This window comes from Stigmatopora argus, chromosome 18 (genome assembly GCF_051989625.1).
Source record: "Stigmatopora argus isolate UIUO_Sarg chromosome 18, RoL_Sarg_1.0, whole genome shotgun sequence".
Classification (NCBI taxonomy): Eukaryota; Metazoa; Chordata; class Actinopteri; order Syngnathiformes; family Syngnathidae; genus Stigmatopora; species Stigmatopora argus.
The window spans coordinates 3,531,550-3,553,459 of NC_135404.1; the positions used below are offsets into that span (position 1 = coordinate 3,531,550).

Consider the following 21,910-nt stretch of genomic DNA (forward strand, 5'->3'; position numbering starts at 1 on the left):
ACACCTGGTGGACATAAATATCGCTACATTGTTGACAGACTACTGAGACTGACTTTATGACCTATTGCAGGGGTGACGAACAAGGAAGTTAGACAAAGAGCCAACATTTTAAACTGTGAGCGTCAAAGAGCCACACCTTAAATTGGATTGGATTGGATAACTTTATTCATCCCGTATTCGGGAAATTTCGTTGTCACAGTAGCAAGGGGGTGAGGATGCAGAAATAGGAAAGGCATTTTAGACATAAATAGATAGGTAATAAGTGGGTTAATAAATAAATACACGAATAAATATAATAAATATAAATCGGAAGAAGCATTAAAACAAATCCAACCTGCCAAATTATTTTTAAAATATATATTTTTTTAGTTTTTAATAGCCCTAATGAATTTGACTGTGTTTTAAGAGAAAATAAAAATAAGAAAAACTTGAAACGAGGCAAAGAGTCACAGTATATATACAAAATATGATAAGAAGCACACAGCCATATTTATTTTGGCCGGGAGCCACCAACTCGCCAGCGACCCGGCGGGTGAGTGGTTAGCGCGTTGGCCTCAGAGTTGGGTTCTGGTTTCAAATCCAGATCGGTTCACCTGTGTGGAGTTTGTATTCTCCAGCACCCGCCCGCGACCCTAATGAGGATGAAGCGGTTCAGAAAATGTCATTAAAAAAATGCAACATCTTGGTATTGATATTTTCCACTTTTTGTGTGGGACATGAATGCACCATTACGTGCAAGCAAGAGTGCATTAGCCAACCTGACTAATGGTAAACAATATAAACAGCAGTGATTTTCGCACAGAAAATGGTCGCCGATTTGGCAAGGGTAAGGTTCTGACACATTATCAATATTACGGGAGTCATTTTTCCTGCGACGGATGTCTACGTAAAGCTATAATGCGTATGAACAAAGAGCCAGTGTGTTCGGCGTAGCTAAAACATCCTCGTTGGTTCGCTTCTCATCTTCGTCACAGAACCATGAAATGTAGTTCTATGGAACTATTTTTTTTCTAAATTGATATCAAATTGTTTATTATTGGGATCAAAATGGATTGTGCCCCTGTCAATAAATAATCACTTTAAATTGATTTGTTTTTCTCATCTCATGTCATTTTCTGAACCACTTTATCCTCTTAAAGTTCATGGGGGGTGCTGGAGCCGATCCCAGCTGACTTCCGGCCAGAGGCAGGGGACACCCTAAATTGGTGGCCATCCAATCGCAGGACACAAGGAGACAAACAACCATTCACGCTCACACTCATAAATAGGGGCAATTTAGAGTGTCCAATCAGTCTACCATGTTTTTGGAATGTGGGAGGAAACCGGAGTACCCGGAGAAAACCCACGCCGGCCCGGGGAGAACATGCAAACAGCAATTTTGGCTGCCTCCTTGAAATATTGGCTTTTATTGACGTTCTCCACCAATATTATGCAACATAAAAATCCCCCCCCCCCCCCCCCCCCCACAGAGAGACGAAATAGTATTCAAGCCCAACTAAGGAAATATTAATACAGAATAAAATAAAACAACATATTTTAAAATTTGAGTTCTGCTTCTCTTCATTGTTGATAGTTGTTTGTTTCATTTCACATGAAGTAGTTAGGTTACATGATCTATGACTCACCAGTGAATTAGCAAAGGTGGAGCTGAGAAGAATGTTTTACAGTAAAACATTCCTCTTTTAATCTAGTCTCCTATAGAATTCATATATGCTGTCTCATCTACAGTTATGTCCCCTTACCTAATCACTAGACAATGAACCATATTGGGTCAATCCAAGTTGGGAAAATACATGCATGTCAACAATAAGCATAATAATAATTTACCAATACTTCAATGAAGAAGAAGAAAGGAAAAAAGAAAGAACTGAAACGTGAGCTAATTTTATAGAAATCAATTGCTGATTTATGAGGGCTGTCAGGAATTAAAATATGCATACAGTACATTTATGATATTTAAACATAGAGTACATGTAGAGTACCATATTGTGTTTTTCTACATTTTTGAAAATTAAACAATAACAATGTACTTGTGTTTTGTTGATCTTTCATATACACTCTATATATTGTTTTTTAAAATATACCAGCCATTTTATCACAGTAGCCATTTAGTTTTGTTTTCTTTATATTTGATTAATTAATTCAATTCTGTCATGTTTTCCCAGTAACTGGGGAGGGAGCAAGCTTCTTACTTTCAGTTTCATTTCTGTGTAGCTCCAGAAAATGAAACTCAACAGCATGGGGGAAGGATTTATAAGCAAGTCCAATACGCTCTCTGGCTCATACTCTCTAGTTAAAGCAGATCTGGACACACGAGGAGAAACGGTAAGACTGTCTTCACTGATTTGCTTAACTGAAGGTGATTTTTTTCATCCTGTAGTTTTGGTGTGTCATAATAAGCTTACATAAAGAAAATATTTGCTATATTAGTATTGTTGCTTGGTGAGTAAAGTTTTTGGGTTTTGAACACAAGATTAAACAACCACATTACATAGTTATGTTGAATTAGTCTAAAAATGTATCTTTACTTAGGTATGGGTAACGTTTTCTCTTTCAATGCCATATATTATGATAGATATCAAATCATATGGCACTTTTAATCCTTCTGCAGTGAATTTAATATAGTTTGTCACAAGTGGAAATCCAATCCATTTAAAATGGGAGGTTCGGTAGCAAATTGACTTTCCTGCCAGTTCAAATGGATTAGATGTCTATGACCACAATAAAAATATATTTTGACATTTTGCAGCTTTCTTGGGTGACATTTTCAGATTCTTCTGGGTATTTACAGCTTCCTCCCGTATTCCAAAAACATGGACATGAAATTCATACAAAACCACTCTTTAAATTTCCTTAAGCGTTTCACAATATTCTTAAATGTATTTGAGAGAGAGACAGAGAGAGAGAGAGAGAGACAGAGAGAGAGAGAGAGAGAGAGAGAGAGAGAGAGAGAGAGAGAGAGAGAGAGAGAGAGAGAGAGAGAGAGAGAGAGAGACAGAGATCGCTCATTTTGGCTGTGTTATAGTTCTTATGCTTTAATGCAATAGTCTTAGCTGCTTTATTGCTAATCATGCTACAAACAGCTGTGGTTACAGTCATAATATAATGAGACTTAATGAGAATTAAATTTGAATTTTACCAGATTAAAATTGCAATCAACTAGAGAAAAATCATATTATTATGTAAATATAGTTTTTATGTTGCTTATTTCTACGTTATGTGCACCGTAAATTATTTTATTTCACAAGTTTTAACTTTGGGCAACCTAAGACGTATGTGAATACAAAACTGATTTTGGCATAATACCAGGAGATTCATTTGTTGTTGTTGAGAAAACGGTACAATACAATATTGAAATAAAGTTGTTCTATTAGTTATCTTTATGTTACGTGATCTGGAAAATGTTCAGGGTACGTGGACGTCAACTTTTGAATTAGCATTAAATTACAATTCGATATTGAAATACTAAAAAATGTAGTAATTGAGTCCTGTTGATGAGAATAACTTTCTAAATTTAATATAGGTTATATAGTTTTACATTTTAAGATTTATAGCTGGTGGTGTGCATTGAGATTTTTCCAATGCAAAAAGTTTGCTTCAGCTCAAAAATGTTTGGGAAACACTTGTTTATTTAGGCTAATTTAGAAAACGTTCCACACATAAAACATATTAAAACGTATGTAAAACTCTAAAAGAAGAAAACCACAAGTTTTAATTTGCATTTTTTAAAATCAAAATATGCAATGAATTTAAACTTAAAAGGGAATGAACTTTGGCACTTTTGAAACATAAAAACTATTCCTTCATTCACTCTTACATACCGCCCATCCTTGAAAGGGTCGCAGGGGTTGCTGGAGCCTAATCCAGCTGTCTTCAGGCGAAAGGCAGACTACACTCTAGACTGGTCGCCAGTCAGTCGTAGGGCACACAGAGAGACAAATGACCTAAATATACCAAATAATTTTAAAAGGTTCGCAATAATGTAGAACAATTATCTAACCTAATGCTTCAATACAAATATGAAGTATCACAGATTTTTACCTAGGAAGACCAATTTGTCAACTGGGATGAGGTTGTGTGTGTGTGTGTGTTTATGTGCGTGCGTGCGTTGACACAAAAGTGCAAGAGATTCATTGTGCATTGTGCAGGGCTGGTCTTGTGGTTTAACTCCAATTCACTCGGTACTGAGTTGGTGGTGGGGGTCGCTTAACACTCAGTTGGGACCTTGCAGCCCCTTCGCTGGCTTAAGCAGACACCTGAGAAGAGACAAAGTCCCGTCCCTTCACCATCAAAGCTTGCTGAAAGCTATATGTAATTGCAGCACATTTGAAGTGTCCGAGATCAATGTATCACTCAGCGAGCAGCTGCCACAGCCCGTTTATGTCCGGCGAGGCAACCATAAAGAGCTTCTGTGCTCACCAAAAGACGGCTTTATGGAATCGATAACTTGATTTTGATCATAATGATCTAAAAGCATCATATTGCTCACCCCTTTAAATTCATTTGCTGTATTCTTTAATATCATATTTAAGTAGTTAACAGATTACCTATATCTGGTAACATGGAAGTTTATTTTTTCCGGCTCTTTATAACCAAGACATTGATGATAGAGTTCACACAAATTTAAGATAAGTATTCCATTGCTTCGGGGACCGTCTTGCCTGCCCATCTTGGCTTGATGTGCTGGGTAAGCAATCAGGTCTTAGTCCAAATCACTGAATTTGATGGGTGATTTGCATGCATTTGTCCATGAAATAATTAATAAAATAGTGAAATAAATGTTTTTACATTAGATGAGCTGGCATTTTAATTCATTAATGACATATTTAAGTATTGATTAAAGTTTTACAGTAATCCTTCAAATATCGCCGTCAATGTAGACCATACATGGTCGCGATATACCAAAAACGCAAAGTAGGGCTTCCGCTTGCGAGCTTCAGCATGGATTTTCACATTTTGATAAACTTTAATTATTATTATTTTTTTACTCCAGTACTGAGTCCTAGTAGCAAGCGGAGGACAGGGCAGTGGCTTCCGCTTGCGAGTTTCAGCGTGGACTTTCACATTTTTATGAATTTACAAAATAATAATAATAATTTAAAAAAAATCCCCCCAGAAAAAAATCTGCGATGTAGTGAATCCGCGATATTCGAGGGGTTACTGTATTTATTTATTTCACTCTCTCCAATTTAGTACTCCATCTTTCCCTTAAACAAAAATTAGTAACATTGAGGTGCACTAAGAGTTTTTTTGTTTTAAAAGTTTATTCATTCATTTTCAACACTGCTTATTCTGTTCAGGGTCGCGGGGTGCTGGATCCTATCCCAGTTGACTTTCCGCAGCCTACACCCTAGACTGGTCCCCAGTCAGTCGTGAGCCACCTATAGAGAAAGAAAGCCAATCACACTCAAAATCACACTGCCACCGAGCGGAAATCGATCCCAGCTTACCTGCAAAGAAGTCAGGTGAGTGAACCACAACACCATCAGGTGGCTCTGTTTTAAATGTTTTAACTTTTTTTTCCACCGCATTGTGGTGTTAATGGTATTTTGATTTTTTTTTCTACAGACTGAATTAATCAAGATGGCCAATGTTTTCGAAGATATCGTGGCCATGGTGAAGCAGCACCCATCAGGGATCCCTATGAAAAAACTTGTTATGTATTATAACGAGACATACAGTCGTGACCTTGAAATAGCTCAGTTGGGATTTGAGTCCAATGCTGCTCTGCTAGCCTCTCTGGATAAAGACTTGGTTGTAGTGGGAAAAATTGTGTTTCACAAGGACTACGATGACAGGATAGCTAGTGCCCAAGATGCAGCTCGTGAATTAGAAAGAAAAAAAGAAAAAAGAAAGGAAAAAAAAAGGAAGAAGAAAATTGAAAATATAGTGACCATGTTGAAAGAATTTCCACAAGGGATTCCCATGAAGAATCTGCCTACAGTCTACAAGGAGGTACACAACTGTGAGCTCAAGTGGAACAAGTTAGGCTTCTGTTCTATTCCTGCTATGGTAGCAACGTTAAATAACGATCTGGTAGTGATAGGGCAGCTGGTGATTCACAAAATCCACCAGCCTCAAGATGCTGATGTAGCTAAAATATCAACAGCAGGGACACCTCAGCAAGTTCCTGTTAGTACTCTCTCCTTTGGATCCACACTCGCTGATCAATTGGACGAACCGCATCTTTATGAGAGAATTACAGAGGTCAGTCAAAACAATGATATAATATAAGTAGTGCTTATTTTTTAAGCAAAGCATCATGTTGCAGTTTTTTTTTATTATTCAAATGGGAATGAGGAACAGGCATCACCAGAAGCCATGCGAAATTAATGATTTTCATTTTATACATAGTAACCTTTTACAGTCAGTTCAATAGGTATGTGAACACCTTGCTATAGTACAAGTTCTCCCACTTAAAAATCATGGAAGGGTCTGAAATTTTCATCGTAGGTGCATGTCCTCATTGAGAGAGATAATCTAAAAAGAAATATCCAGAAACTACAATGTATGATTTTTTTAAACGATTTATTTGTGTGATACAGCTGCAAATACGTATTTGATAACCTGTCCATGAGCTTGAATTCTGACCCTCAAAAATCTGTTAGTCTGCCTTTAAAAGTCCACCTCCACTCTAGTACTATCCTGAATCAGATGCACCTGTTTTTAGATGGATCTCAAACTCCATGTTTCTCAGCGACAGCGCAGAAACCTTACTGGAGATGATCTGTGTGGAGGAGTGGTCCAAAATCCCTCATGCAGTGTGTACAAACCTGGTGAAAAACCACAGGAAACGTTTGACCTCTGTAATTGCTGACAAACGCTACTGTAGCGAATATTAACATTGGTTTTCTCAAGTGTTCAAATAATTACAATGGTACCTCGACATACGAGTGCCCCGACATACGAGCAAATATTTATCTTGATATACGAGACAAATTTTGATATACGAGCAGACAGCGGATGTGAGAGGCTGCTCATAAGAACACTGTCTTTCTGGTCGCAACTCCCTCGTGTAATCTCTCTACGAGCACTGGGCGGAGCATTGCATTTTTTCAGTGTTTTTTTTCCCGTTAGTCAGTGCGAATGGCTTATATACTACTTTTCTTTGGCAAGTAGTCGTGCGTTATCCTATTGCGAAGACATTTGTGTGCATAATTTTGGGAATATTTTGAAGGGAAGACAAAAGCAAGCAACCCCCAATAGGTTGCATCTGAAAGTCAGGGTGGAGGCGGGGCAAAAAGAGCCAACCCGGGAGAAGAAAGGTATAAAAATTTAAAACCAAATTAGAATTAAGTTTAGTGTAAGGTTAGATTAAACTTATTTTTGAGTGTGTCTGCATTGTAATCCTAGTTCATTTAAATTTGTTTATGCTATGTTACGAGCGTGTTGCCGTGCAAAAAGCTCTGTCCTACAATAAAAATTGCAGACCCCTCCATGCTTTCTAAGTGGGAGAATACAGAGATCAGGTATTTTAAGTAAAATTTCTCCACAGTGGTCAAGAGAGCCCCATTTTTTTACACTACACGGGAAAAGCAAATACTGGATAAATAAAAAATAAGGCCATTACCGCTTTGTACTGCATTCTTTTCACTGTATATTTTAATGATAATTTATTTCAGGTAGTTGAAAAATATGATCTCACTAAGCCACTCATGGAGCTACTGGAACTTTGCTATTTTCACCACTTTAATGATAAGCTTCCAGCTCAGCTTTACTTATCCATGTACAAAAACTTGGAATCATCTTGCCTGAAGAATCTGCCTAATCCATTAGGTACTGTAGCACTTTGTTGTGGTAGTATTCAAATAAATATAATGTAATGTTTGATTAACAATTTGATATGTCCCTTCCTCAGCAGGTAAACAGGTTGCTGCAGCCAAAACGAACAAAACAAGTGATGCAGTCTTTAGAGCATCTTTTGATGCTCAGGTGAGAGAAGTGCATAGAGATAATATGCGTGCCCTTGACGCTGTAGCGGATGATGAAGCAGGCCAAGTCAGGAAGAAAAGACCTATGAATCCAGAATTGGTCAACAGTCTGATGGAAGATGTGACACGAGACCTTGCAAAACGGGGGGAGTTGGTCACCAAAGAAAAGGTGAAAATTAGGAGAATCTTGTTGAAAACTAATCTTTTGGAAATATTACACTTTGAACTGTATTGTCTTGTTAAAAAGTGAGAAGATATACTCTCATCAATGTGTTTGAAGCTAACATTGCATTACAGTAGAATGCAAATTGTTGTAGATCGTTTTTGCCAAGGGGACTGCGCGAAAACAAAGGAATTGACATTGTGCTATAGTCAGCTGTCACTAGTAAACAAACAAACAAAAAATTGAGGGTTGGATCCCAAGACTTGCAAAACGTTTAGTTGTAGCCCTCAGTTTTACCTCCTGCCCATAGTTAGCTAGGATTTGATCCAATATCCCCGTAACCCTCGTGAGGATAAGCAAAAAAATGAAAAATGGATAGATAAATGAGTGAAAAAAATATTTTTTCAAAATAAGATCAGGAATTTATTGTTTGTGAATTTGTATTTTAGTTTGCAGACTAGAGAAATTTATGAACTAGTAAAAAAAAAGACAGTGGGTCACAGGAGTTGCCATCTTCTCACATTTTGTATTGTTTGTGAATTTGTTCTGAGATTCTTCTTTACTCCTTTCAAAGGTGGTTTCAAGGACGTGCATCTTATTGCAGCTTACTTCTAAACAATTGGAAAGGCAAATACCAGCTCATACCATACAGGCCATTATAGACCTTCACTACTTGATGAGAGAAATAACAATGTACATACAGGTAAGAGGCCAGTCATATTAAATTAAAATATTCTCTAATTTCATCCTTTTTGTTGACTTTTCTTTTCTTTATTTGTTAGTCGACAGAAGCGCTGACGTCGGTTTGTACATTGTATGAGCTGGGACAGTCTTTGGCTAGTCTGAAGAACAAGAAACACTATGAAGAACTAAACCTTGGGCCTCTTTGCAAGATCCCCCTCATCCATCGCATGTTCAAGATTGACAGTAACACAAAGGATGATGATATCCCCCAGATTGAAACAGTCGACATTTTAAAGGTGTGACTAAAGTAGTAAATCATATAACCCAGAATTGTCCAAACCGGTCCTTGAGGGCCGCTGTGGGTGCAGGTTTTTGTTCCAACCGATCCAGCACAGACACTCTAGCCCAGGGGTGGCCAACTCCAGTCCTCGAGAGCCACAATCCGGTCTGTTTTCCATATCTCCCTCCACCAACACACCTGAATCAAATAATCAACTCATCAGCAAGCTGTCCAGAAGCTTGATACCAATCCCGATGATTTGATTCAGGTGTGTTGGTGGAGGGAGATATGGAAAACAGAGCGGATAACGGCTCTCGAGGACCGGACTTGGCCACCCCTGCTCTAGCCAATGAGATTTCTGTAGAAAACAAGAAGCACCTGACTGACCAGATTGGTGAAAAGGTGTCCTCCTTATGGGTTGGAAAGAAAACTCGCACCAACTGCGGCCCTTTGTGTAATCCATAGAATCAGCAGTTCCCAGTATGTAACATTTAACATGCATTCTGTTTTGCAAATTTTTGTATCTACTTATTTACATTCTATAATAAATAATCTCAAATTCATTTGGAGACATGCAGCAATATCGACAAACAAATATTGCCCAGGAGTGGTAATAAGGAAAACTACTAGTGTAAAGTCTTAGCAGACTGCCATGTAATAATAAAACAGGAAAAAAAAAGTAATGTCACAATAACTGTCACCAAAATGATCACTACTAATAAACCCCAGGACAGCATTGCAAGGTATCAATCAGCAACTTTATACACACCTTTGCCCTAAGAAATTGTCATCTTATATACTTTCAGTACACTTCACTGAAACCAACTTGTCTTGGTGTGTGTATGATTTTGGGTAATAATGGTTGATGGGAAAATGAAAACTTAAAAAAAATCATTCAAGAAGGTTCACCCCTTATGAATTCTTTCCAACTCTGGTGGGGATCTTGGTGTGTACTTTGTATGTGTGTACAAAGATGTTTTGATTGGACTCAAAATAAAATCAAAAGCCTTTATTGTCATCATACACAGCTGCGAAGGTAAATTCTCAAATATTGCGCAATCTAAGATATTGCACATTGTTATTGCACACCCCAAAGTTATTGAGCGCACCTATTCAGTTTTTCCCCATCTCCCGCCTATACCACACCTGACTCAAATGATCAACACATCAGCAAGTGGCAGGGGCCTAATAATTCATTCATTCATTTTCTGAACCGCTTAGAAAGGGTTGCGGGGGGTGCTGGAGCCTATCCCAGCTGACTTAAGACACCAGACGGGAGACACCCTGAATCGGTCATCAGTCAATCGTAGGGCACGAGGCGACGGACAACAATTCATGCTCACACTCATACTTAGGAGCAATTTTGAGTCTTCAACCAGACTGCCATGCAAGTTTTAGGAATGTGGGAGGAAACCAGAGTACCGAAATACCACGCTAGCCCATAGGGAACATGCAAACTCCACATAGGAGGACCCAACTGGGATCAAACCTAGGACGCTAGAACTCTGAGGCCGACACTCTAACCATTCAGGCGCCGGGCCGCAAGCCTGATAACAATCCTAATTATTTGGGTCAAGTGTGTTAGAGGAGGGAGACATGGAAAACAGACAGGATAGGCGCCCTTGAGGACTAGAGTTGGTGACACCTGAGTTAGTGTAACAAGGTGTCAGGTGTGATTGGGGAGCATATGTATTAAGTTCAGTATTGCAACTTTCAAACTGGTCAATGGAAGTTCAGTATGGCACCTCATAGCGAAGAACTGTTTGAGGATCTGAATAAAGAGATTCATTACTCGACAGAGAGACTAGGCTGTAAGAAAATTGCCAACACCCTGAAATTGACCTGCAGCACTGTCGTCTCAAAACATGCCTCACCATGGTTGACCAAAGAAGTTGAGTGAGCGAACTCTGCGTCATATCCAGAGGTTGTCTTTGGAAAACAGGCGTATGAGTGCTTCCGGTATTTTTGCAGAGTTTGAAGGGCTGGGGGATCAGTCTGTCGCTCCTCAGACCATACACCGCACACTGTATTCAATTGGTCTATATCAGGGGTCTCAAACCAATTCCGCAAAGGGCAGTGGGTCCTGGTCTTTGTTTCAACCGATCCAGTGTCGACAGTTTAACCAATGAGGGGTCTTCTAAAATAAGTAGCACCTGGCTGCAATCAACTGATTACACTTGAAAAAGGTGTCCGCTTGTTCGGTTTGAATGAAAACCTGCACCCCCTGCGGCCCTTTGAGGAGCGGTTTTAGCCCGCTGGTCTACATGGCAGTCATCCTTGGAAAAAGATTATTTTACAAACGATGCACAAAGAAGCCTGCAGGAAGTTTGTTGAATGCAAGCAGACAAAGAATATAGGTTACTGGAGCCAAGTCCTGTAGTCTGATGGAACCAGGATAAGCCTATTTGGTTTAGATAGTGTCAAGCATGTGGTGGCAACCAGGTGAAGAGTACAAAGTACAAACTGTCTTGCCCACAGTCAGTCATGGTGGTGGGAGCGTCATGCTCTGGGCTGTATGAGTGCTGCTGGCACCCGGAAATTACAATTCATTGAGAGAACATTGAATGCCAACATGTACTGTGGCATACTGAAGCAGAAGATGATTCCCTCGCTGGGCCGTAGAGCAATAGTCCAACACGATAACAACCCGAAACACATCTAAAATGACCACCTTCTTTCCAAAGAAGCTGAAGGTAAAGGTGATGGATTTCTGAGCATGTCCCCAGACTAAACCCCATGGAGCATTGCTGGGGCATCCTCAAACAGAAGGTGGGAGAGCGCAAGGTCTCCAACATCCACCAGCGGTGACCTGTAAAGCTCCAATGAACTCCATGCCTAAGAGGGTTAAGGCGGTGCAGGAAAATAATGGTGGCGACACAAAATGTTGACATTCTGGGCCCAATTTTGATCGACCAAATTGCTGGATCAGTTGGGTCAGTTTACTGTCAGGGCCTTCTCATGTCATTGCTTGATCTTGTTGCCTGATCTCGGGCTTCTTGTTTTTGCTCAAGGACCACGTCTTCGCCCACGCCTATTGTACCTTCGCCTCAGATTCTCTTACGTACTTCACTGCTCCCGACTTTCACGCCACGTTCACCGACCTGCCTGATCTACACCTCTGTCGCCTTCGTCAAGTTGCCACAAATTAATTTATCGTCAATATCAGAGTTGTCACTTTTGCCTGCTTGGGGTCCCTCGCCCACAATCGTACTAGATTCATTGCTGTTTTGAATTATTTTGAAGATAGAATCAATTTCTGTTAATTTCCTAGCTCTACAGTGACTACACTGTATAAAAGTGTCATTTCTTCAGTTTTGTTCCATGAAAAGATTTTATTAAAAAAATGGCAGAAATGAGAGGGGTGTACTCACTTCTTGTGAGATACTATATACACGCATAAATAAGGTATCATAATTCTAATAATTAAATGTTAATGTTTTTTGTTTTTGTTTTTAGCAACTTCAAGATTACAGAAGAAAGTCGAACGAGCCCAGAGTAGACTTGGCTGAGTTTATGAAGCATCTAGCCGACCACTATAAGTGTGACTCTCCCTATGAGCTGGGCATCAGAATAAAAAGTCTTGGGCTGCCCATATCGGTAAGGTTTTAGTTTAGGATTTTTCAGTTTTGTAGTCATTGTTCTCTTTTTCTTAGTGTGCAGTTTTCACTTATAGTCCTTCAAAAACAGTCAAAAAACAATATACCACCTTGGTAAAAGATCTGTCTCTGCCTCCTTTAGACAATAAGTAATGTGAGACGTCGTGAGTATGATCTAATGAGTAAGGCCAAAGAAACCATTCAGAAAGAGCTGGAAGAGGAGACCTGGGAACATCTAAAAAAGATAAAGAAGAGTGTCCTAGAGGCAGCACAAGGCACAAATTCCTCTTTCTCAGAGGACTCAGGCCTCAGGAAAAAATACACATCCTTGACTGCAGCAGAGGTGGTGCTGGCAGTCTATAAAAATGCTGAAAAGGTGTTAGATAAAAAATTGGTAAAGGTAAGTAAAACACATTAAAAAGTGCTTTTTGTGGTATTTAATGTTTATACCTGGGATGAGTATTTCATGGTTGTTGCGGGTTATGCCAAAATTGCTAACCTTAGTTGTCCTCATTGTTAATTTGAAGAGAACATATGCATTTTTTTCCACATGTAAGAAACTTGCCTTAACATTGTCTTAACATCATATAACAGGCTTTCATCAAAGCTCCTCACGTTTCATAAGTACAGCACACTACATTTTTTCTATTGGAAGCTAGTTTTTCTACCTTTTCTACCGAGCAGTCCTGTCTGTTCAAAACAAGCAATTTTGCAATTGATTGGCTCGCAGCAATTGAACCAGGACTGGTGTCATTAAGTAAGGTCTTGGTCAAATAAATACATAGCATTTCTGGTGACGCTGGCGCTAAATATCAGTGCCATATCGGAGGGACGTGCTATCACGTTAGTCTCAGTCTCAGTCCTTGTTGTAATACTACTGTTTATTGCAGCCTGTTCAGCATTTCCTCATGGAAATCTCAGGAAACAAACTGGCAACAGCGCTATTTCAGCTGGCAATCTGTGGTGGATCTCTAGATATACCTCAGAACCTGGTCACCAAGGACAATACACCCCAAACATCTGCAAAAGTAGGCCCAGTGGAAGACAGACCCACCATGTCAAATCCCAGTGAAGGTATTAACAGGGAAATATTCATTTAAAATGTATCTTTGCAACTCTTTCACAACCAAGTGTTTTTATTATGATTCTCCCCTTTAGCCAAAGTGAAACAGTACCTAAAAGAGACCCTTTCCTCTATGAACTCATCCAGTCATTTGGCTGATATTGCCAACGCAGAGCAGAAGTTGACCAAGCACTTCAAGGTCAAAGAATTCCATTCCTTGGGTCAAGGCAGCTTCTTGGGTTTTTTGACTAAACACATTCAGGTACCAAGTGCACGATAAACAATCTCTGTGTGTATTGAAAGGCCAAGCTGCCAATTGTTAATCATGGATAAGTCAGTTCATTAAAAAAATATCATTGTTGTGTTGACTGCAGCTGTTGGAGGACGAATTTGGTACAACTTTTCTATTGAGAAGTTGTGGCATGAAAGCCACAAGGAGTTTCTTCAGACCCACCAAACAAGAAATGTTTGAATTCATCAAACAGTGTGGACAAAGTTTGTCTGGTGTTCAAGCTGATGTGAGTCCTCATCTAAGAAATTAGTAGAGAACTAAACCAACAAAGATCATTTACATTCATTTAGACAGAATGTCCTTAATTTGTTACAGTTTTGGAAGACACAATTTTGATCACCTAATTCCTATCAGATTTTTGTATCATCCAAATATTTATCATAATTTTAATATCAAGTTACATGAATGCCACACAATGAAATCTACGCAGTTGTGTTAAACAATATTTTGACACAATGTGCCACTATGTGGCACTGCATGCTTAGTAACCACTATACATTTTAAAATGAATTGGTTTACATCAGGGGTCCCCAAACTTTTTCTTGTGAGGGCCACATAACTTTTCCCTTCTCTGATGGGGGGCCAGTGTCAGTTTGTAACAGAAAAAGTGTGACGATCGTAGGGGAGCTTAATTTTTTTTAATTGTTTTCCAGAAAGCCACACATAACCAAATAACCCTTTCCAGGTTCTTTACAGAAAAAAAGTCAGGAAACATATAATAACACTATTAATGAAATAAATAATACCTAAATAACCCTCTCTGACTTCTTCACAGAAAAAACAGGAAATAAATAACACTATTTATGAAATAAATAATAACTAAATAACTCTCTCTGGGTTCTTCATAGAAAAAAAAGCCATGGAACATTAACTTTCTGTTGTGCCATGCACAATCTTCTCCCTTTGCTCTGAAGTTTATGCACGACACCACAACCGTCATTACAGAATCCCACGTCAACATTTTGCAGCACAGTGCTTGGTGGTGAATTTGGCAGTGGACTCGTAGCGGGGCGGTGATACCCCTTTTTTCCAACTCCCGGTTCATGCGTCCCATTATTAGACCGCGAGTTTCGGCCACCATGCTAGGAGCCCCGTCAGTCGTGATGCTAGCTAGCTTTGACCAGTCCAGGTCCAACTTCTCCATGGTTTGGCACACTTTGTCAAAAATATCCTCTCCCGTTGTAGTCCCTTTGAGACTTTGGAGGGCTGCCAGATCCTCGCAAATCTCAAAGTTTGCGCTAACTCCACGAATAAAAATGAGCAGTTGCGCTGTGTCTTGCACGTCCGTGCTTTCATCCAGTGCTAATGAAAAAAAGTCAAATTATTTCGTCTTCTGCTGCAGCTGGGCATATACATTACTCCCGATTTCTTCAACGCGTCTGGTCATTGTACTCACCGACAGACTTACGGCATTAAATGCATCTTTCTTCTCGGGACACACCTCCTCCGCGACAGTATCCATACATTTCTTAACAAACTCTCCGTCAGTGAAAGGCTTACCGCTGCTTGCTATCAATTTAGCAACCCAAAAGCTGGCCCGAACGGATGCCTGGTTCTGCTGAGATAGTAGTCCACTTTTTCGCTTTGAGAGTTTGTCTGCTCGTATTTGGCCTTGCAATCTATCGTACTTGTCTTTGTGACGGGATTCATAGTGTCGGCAAAGATTGTATTCTTTGAATACCGCCACCGTCTCTTGACAAATGAGACAAACAGCCTTTTCTTTGCATTGAACAAAAAAATAATCGTTTGTCCACTCCAGCTTAAATACCCTGCATTCTGAATCAATTTTTCTCTCACCTAACTTTTTCGCCATTATTCCGTTCTCAAACAGGTTGCAGTTTTAATATGCTTGAATAGTCCGCGATGGTCCCAGGGCTCCGCCCTCACCTGCGATCGTCCAGATGTCTCGGTAACACTGCTCGTGCATGCAACGGTGGACGTGCCCGCATGCATCAAAGGGAAACACCCCCGCGCGTGTCACCAAAGAAGCAATGCGAAGCCCCGCTTCACTGGGATGATTTGTGGGCTCAGCAGGGGTGCAATGAACCAAACACAAGATTAAAACGTCCCAGTCTTCAAGGCCAAATAGGAAAAAAAATCCGATAGCGTCTCTGGTATTGTTGAGAGGGCCGGTCCAAATGTGCCGGCGGGCCGCATCCCAAAAAAAAAAAAAAAAAAAAAACAATCCGATAGCGTCTCTGGTATTGTTCAGAGGGCCGGTCCAAATGTGCCGGCGGGCCGTAGTTTGGTGACCCCTGGTTTACATGTACATTTCATGAAAAAATGCATACATTAATTATCACTTCATTAAATCATGTGGTGACAGACTAGAATGTGTCAACTACACATGTACAATGTTACAATGTCACCACTGTAACACAACTCTTTAAACTGAGGGCACACTTCACAATAAATGATCATGAAGTGTAAAACTATAATCATCTGAATTTTCTCAGCTTTCCCACATCGAGTTGGCATTGAGGTCTCATTATGGAGTGCAGGACATTCGTGACCTGGGCTTTGGATCACTACAGACACTGGCCAGACTTACCCAACACCAGAAAGACCTAGCTGGAGGAGGACCAAACCATGTCTTTTATGAGTCTACCTTGTTTGCCAACCATGGAATTTCATGGTTAGGTCTTGGTATTGTTTGCTAAATCACACAACATTAGGCTTGCGGCAATTACATTTCTCTAACTTCTTACAGATGACATTGTCTTATCTCATTTTTCTTTTCTATTATCAGCAGTGCTAAAAGTGGTTGTGAAGAAGTTGGGCCCCTTGGGGAGATGTCTATGGTCCAGGCATTAGCCAGTTTGCAGTCTTGTCCTCTGCTAGATAATTTAAGTGAATGGAGTCAATGGGATCTTATATTTAAACCTCGTCATGGCTCCCTCAAAGACTTTATCAACACAAATGCAGGTAGGTCTCCTGGCAACAGTGCATATAGGTATGTACTGGTCAGAAATGTGTTGCCTCTGTTATCAGTGCTAGTATACAAATGATCTGATACCTTTCAATTTAACCATTTTCTCAGCTAATACAGGATTGGCGGCATTAGAAGTGGCACCAGGTTTCTTGCTCAGAATTACAACAAGCACAGGAGACAAGCATTTCTCCAATGCTGCCATGTCCCTTGATCCGGTGGCGACAGCTGGCCATCTAGTTTCCATTGTTGTAGCTGATGGCATCTCAAATGCTCCCACGGCCCTCCTGGCTAATCATATTCAGACTTCTTTGGCTGCAGCTGTTGCTAAAGAAGGTAGCGGTCTCAAATTTCACTGAAATGCTTTTATTTGAAATGAAAATGTACTGTATTTTAGATGTACTGTTTTATATTACTTTGCTAAAAGCATTTGTTTTACTCTTTAGATCTCTCTCATGCTGAAGAGGACATTTCATGTTATAGCACAGTGGCTATTTTCCTATTGGATTGTTTGGCTAGAATTCCAAACAGAATCTGTCAGGCTCTTTTGAAGCAGGTTAGTTGCGCTAGAGAATTTATATAGGTTATGGTATATATAGGCATCAATGTTTATGAGGGAAAATCTTCCTTTGAAGATTCCCAATGTTTCTATTCTAGTGTAAATAACTATTGCTGTATGGATCCGAAAATAAGATGGTGTTTTGCATTGATAGAAGACTGAAAAAGTGGGGGTGGTCTTACACTCGGGTTCTAGACATTATACCCATTCACAACGCCAGATGGCGTCAGATATCTTTAGAGCGAATGCTGAAGTTAACTCCCCAGGCCAAAGTGAACCCCTTTAATGAAGAAGAAAAAAAATAGTAGTATCACAAAGAAGAAAAGTAAAAAAAGTAGCACTAAGAAAGAAATGAGACAATTTTGTTGTTTCTCACAGTAGATTGGTTAATTTACATTTCAAAATCCAGAAACCATTCATTAACAAAAATGATTGCCTTTGGTTTACATATTTAAATGTTCAGATATTAAGACGTGATAGACAGTTTTTGTATTACTAGAATGAGGCAAAATAATATGCTTTTTCTTCCAAATATATTGTTATAATCATTTGTTTTCAGATGTACTGAAATTATTTCCTGTATAAAAATAGAATTGAGTGTTCAATGAAAAAGAGGGTGTCGTCTTATAATCAGGGTCGTCTTATATTCGACTATAGTAGTTGCACTCTGAAAATGATACAAATGCTGATAACTCAATGGTAGTAATCATACCACGAACTTTTCTTGTACTCAAACTGTAGCACAAAACCTTATTTCAGCATGACATCTTTGCTATAATTATTGTGACCTTTAGGTGTTTTTAGAGCCTTGGTCCGGTGTCTTGGGTCAGACAAAGTCAAAAGTGGTTCTAATCACGATGGCCAAGTCAAACCCCAGGCACATGAACTGTTTGCATCGACTGGGAATACTAATGGGCATAACCGAATGGATGAAGGACTTCCAAAAAAAGTATACAGTATCAGACTCCCAAAATGCTGCTTCATACACAGAACCTTTTGTTGGGCTGAAATTCCAAACTCAGGTAAATACTACTATTACTCTAATAAATACTGCATTATGAACCAATGTATATCGTTTGTTGATCAAAGCTACATTTTGAAGCACATATAGCAGTTGCTCGGGTTATCTTTATGCGATTTGTTATCGTGATTAAATTAGTTTATTAGTGACTGTCCTATCCACTATGAACATTCACAAGGTCAAACACAAGTTAAGCACGCCGAGACAGATGAGTGAGATTTTGAAGCTTCTGCACAAGGAGAGTATGGCGGTGGTGGGTCCGACGACTCTACTTCCCAGCCGATATTTTACCTAGGGCAAGATTTCATGACATACAAATGCTCTATGACAAGGGACATACAAATTCCCTATGACAAAGATGCAGCGGAACAGTGACACCGATGATGGTGGTGACACTGATGATGTTAAATGCTACATATAAACAAAGGACATACCCTATTACAAAGATGCATGGTTTTGAAACCGATGGTTGTGATGTGGATGGAAGGTCTCTATGACATGGCCATGACACGGATTGAAGGTGATGTCATAGATTGAAACATTATTTGATTACTTTCAAGATTATTTCACATTTCCCCCCTATAGTAACTAAAATATTTTTTATTAATCACATCAATTTGTATCCCTCCTCTCCGGGTGACCACGACTCCTCGCTTCTGGTCTCCAGGAATCGCACCATGCGTCCTAGGTCCTTCCAGGGCCTGTGGGGTTTTCTCTTTATGGACACGTGGGGTGTTATCCCAAACTGTAGGAGTTTTTCCGCTTGAGGTGGCAAGTCCACTGAAGTGGCCGCATCTCCCTCTGTCATGGTGTACAGGTACTCCAATCGAACTAGTTGGGGTCCTAGTCGCTCGAACTGTTTAACAAATTCTGTTCTGGCTTCGGCTGTCTTTGTCCCGGATGGTGGACATGATTTCGGTTAAGTCTAACACTTCTGCTGGCGAGCAAGGGGTTTCTTCGTCCTCCCCATCACTTTCTTCAGTTTCCTCCTCTGTGTTAGGCTTCTGTTTCTCTTCCCTCTGGCGTCATTCTTGATGTTGATGTTCAAGGTTGAACAGTGGGGGTCCTTCTTACCCTTGGGTGTACTTCTGCAGTCTCGAGCAAGGTGTCCTCTCTTTCCACAGTTGTAACACTTGCCTTCTGGGTTTTCTTTTCTTGGTGGGCCGGATCTTACTCGGCCTCTTCCTCTTCCACATCCTTGTTGGTAGAATACTTCTAATGACCCTTGGTTCACCAATGAGGCCATGGCTTGGGTCAGAATATTGACTCCTGCGCTTGTCTACTTTTGGCGGTGTCTCTCCTCAGCATGAATCACCCACTCCATTAGTTGATTCATTGACATGGTTCGGTATGTGACACAGTACTTCTGCACGAACCCTTTGATTGGGGGCTGGAGCCCTTCCAGGAACCCTTGTCTCAGTTGAGCTTGGTACACCCCTTGGTCACTTTGGTCTTCCATGATCCCACTGTGGGTTTTGAACACTTCTTCAAATCTTGCTCTGAATTTATGAACTCCTTCACCTGGTTCCTGTTTTGTGGCCCTGATCTTGTCATAGCTTGGTGTGGGGCGCCACGTGTCTATGGGAGGTCAAGGTTAGGTAGTTGTGCAGGTGAGTAGACGTCAGATGAGTGTTTCACGGACAAAGGTTTGGGAACCGGCCGACTTCCAGTCTACTCAGAGTCACCTATGTCTCGAACTACCTTGACCTGGGATTGGTGAATCCACGTCCACCTTTCAGCGATCCTTACTGCTGTGGGGGTGGTGAGTTGAACCACAAATGGACCTTCCCAGCGTGGCAAGGATCAGGATTTCCTTTTTATGACTCGGATCGGGATGCCCTCGTTTGGGCCTGAGGTTGTCTGTAAACAAAAAATTTAAAGTGGGTATTTACACCAACCTCTGGGCATGTCCATCATTTGTCCATCATCCCCCCTGTTGAGACATGGCTCCTCCCATGGCTCAATTTTGGAATAGATTTTTTGGTAGGCACGGCAGGCCTTTAGCTGTGCACAAGTCGTCCGCAGACTGTGTGCCTTACATTTGCATACAGCTATTTGGTTGGGCTTAATACTCCAATGAACAAAAATCACAAATCTTACTTATTCCATCACAATAGTTTGTGAAAATCTAAATGCCTTGTCAGTCAAAATTGAAAATATTAGCTGGTATTCTATTTTGATCACTGCTTCCTTGTTAAATTCAAGAACTATATTTGTTTTCCTTTCCTGTAATTACACAAATTAACTAATCATAATTAAAATTGGAAAAATACAAAAAGCAAACCAGGCTGCTTTCTCTCAGGAAAACAGCTTTCCAGTTCTCTGCAACAGTTACATTCACATCAATTTATATCCAGAAACAAATGCACACATTTATAATTCTGAAAAGAATTGAACCCACTAAAATGTAACCACCCCTTGTTTGTCAAGGTTAATATTTTTAGCATAACGGTCCTTTAGAGCAATTAAAACTCATTACTTATAAAATGCATATTAATCAAGTCCCAATTCATTCAATAATGTGTATCGCGTTGCATATTAAACTCAGTTTGAAATTCAAAATATCCCAATCTAGTAGTCTTTTTTAATCAAATGTAACATTCCATTGTCTTTGGAGTTTGTCCATCATCTCCCATAAAACTTTCTTAATCAATATTTTTCCTAATATGTTCTTAATTTTTCAATAGTCAGGCATGAAATTAAAATCTAGTTACATTTCTATCCATTTTAGTTTCTTTTTTCTTTCTGATCATTTACTCTCTGTAACAAGGTTTAGTCTCAATTGAAACACTTTCACCCCTTTTAATGGAGACAACCAAACCAATACAAAAAGTTCCCTATGGTTTATGGTATTGATCCTTGAGCAATAATCTTTTGCATTGCTCCCCAAGCAATAATCTCTCCAATCAATATTGGAGTGCTTGCCATCAACGTCTGACCATGTCAAAAAGTTTATCTTACCTGTCTCCTCAAACGTTTCAACTGAGAGGACCTTCTTACAGTGCAAAGGTGGATCCGCATCCTCCTTTCCAGCTTGTTTTGGTCAGTTCCATTTGTGAAGTGAATAATGGCGATTTATATGGTCTACCAAATAGGATTTTAACTCATTATGTACGTGCAGTGATTTCATAACGAAATATGGAACCTTTTGCCAATCCCGTCAATTATTTTGTTAACAGAATTTGGGGGTACTCGGATGATTCGCGTAAAGATGTTTCGCCGACGGACGTTTGACAGATGGACAGGTCGCCGAATGGACGTTCCACCGAACGGTCATTCGGCCCAACGGCCGTTCAGCCGAACGGATGTTCGGCCGTTCGGCTGGACGGAGGTTTCGCCGAAATGGGATTCGCGCGCTCGCCCCGCCCCCGGATCGTGTGTGTACAAGTTTT

At 40.0% G+C, this 21,910-nt stretch overlaps 1 protein-coding gene across 3 annotated transcripts in view; it reads left to right on the forward strand.

Annotated features, from left to right (window-relative positions):
- The first annotated feature begins 700 nt into the window (after window positions 1–700).
- Window positions 701–21,910, forward strand: part of LOC144092518 (uncharacterized) — a 74,693-nt gene continuing 53,483 nt past the window's right edge. The window contains exons 1-18 of one of the 3 annotated variants that reach the window (XM_077625369.1): window positions 701–826; window positions 2,215–2,325; window positions 5,301–5,465; window positions 5,569–6,207; window positions 7,623–7,776; window positions 7,859–8,100; window positions 8,669–8,797; window positions 8,877–9,074; window positions 12,515–12,655; window positions 12,797–13,054; window positions 13,545–13,728; window positions 13,813–13,979; window positions 14,092–14,235; window positions 16,466–16,644; window positions 16,759–16,934; window positions 17,050–17,274; window positions 17,385–17,494; window positions 18,292–18,519. In XM_077625369.1, coding sequence (XP_077481495.1) covers window positions 5,584–6,207; window positions 7,623–7,776; window positions 7,859–8,100; window positions 8,669–8,797; window positions 8,877–9,074; window positions 12,515–12,655; window positions 12,797–13,054; window positions 13,545–13,728; window positions 13,813–13,979; window positions 14,092–14,235; window positions 16,466–16,644; window positions 16,759–16,934; window positions 17,050–17,274; window positions 17,385–17,494; window positions 18,292–18,519 — 3,159 coding nt within the window. In that variant the 5' untranslated portion in view covers window positions 701–826; window positions 2,215–2,325; window positions 5,301–5,465; window positions 5,569–5,583. The remainder of the gene's footprint in view (window positions 827–2,214; window positions 2,326–5,300; window positions 5,466–5,568; window positions 6,208–7,622; window positions 7,777–7,858; window positions 8,101–8,668; window positions 8,798–8,876; window positions 9,075–12,514; window positions 12,656–12,796; window positions 13,055–13,544; window positions 13,729–13,812; window positions 13,980–14,091; window positions 14,236–16,465; window positions 16,645–16,758; window positions 16,935–17,049; window positions 17,275–17,384; window positions 17,495–18,291; window positions 18,520–21,910) is intronic. The other 2 variants (XM_077625370.1, XM_077625371.1) reach the window with 2 other exon arrangements.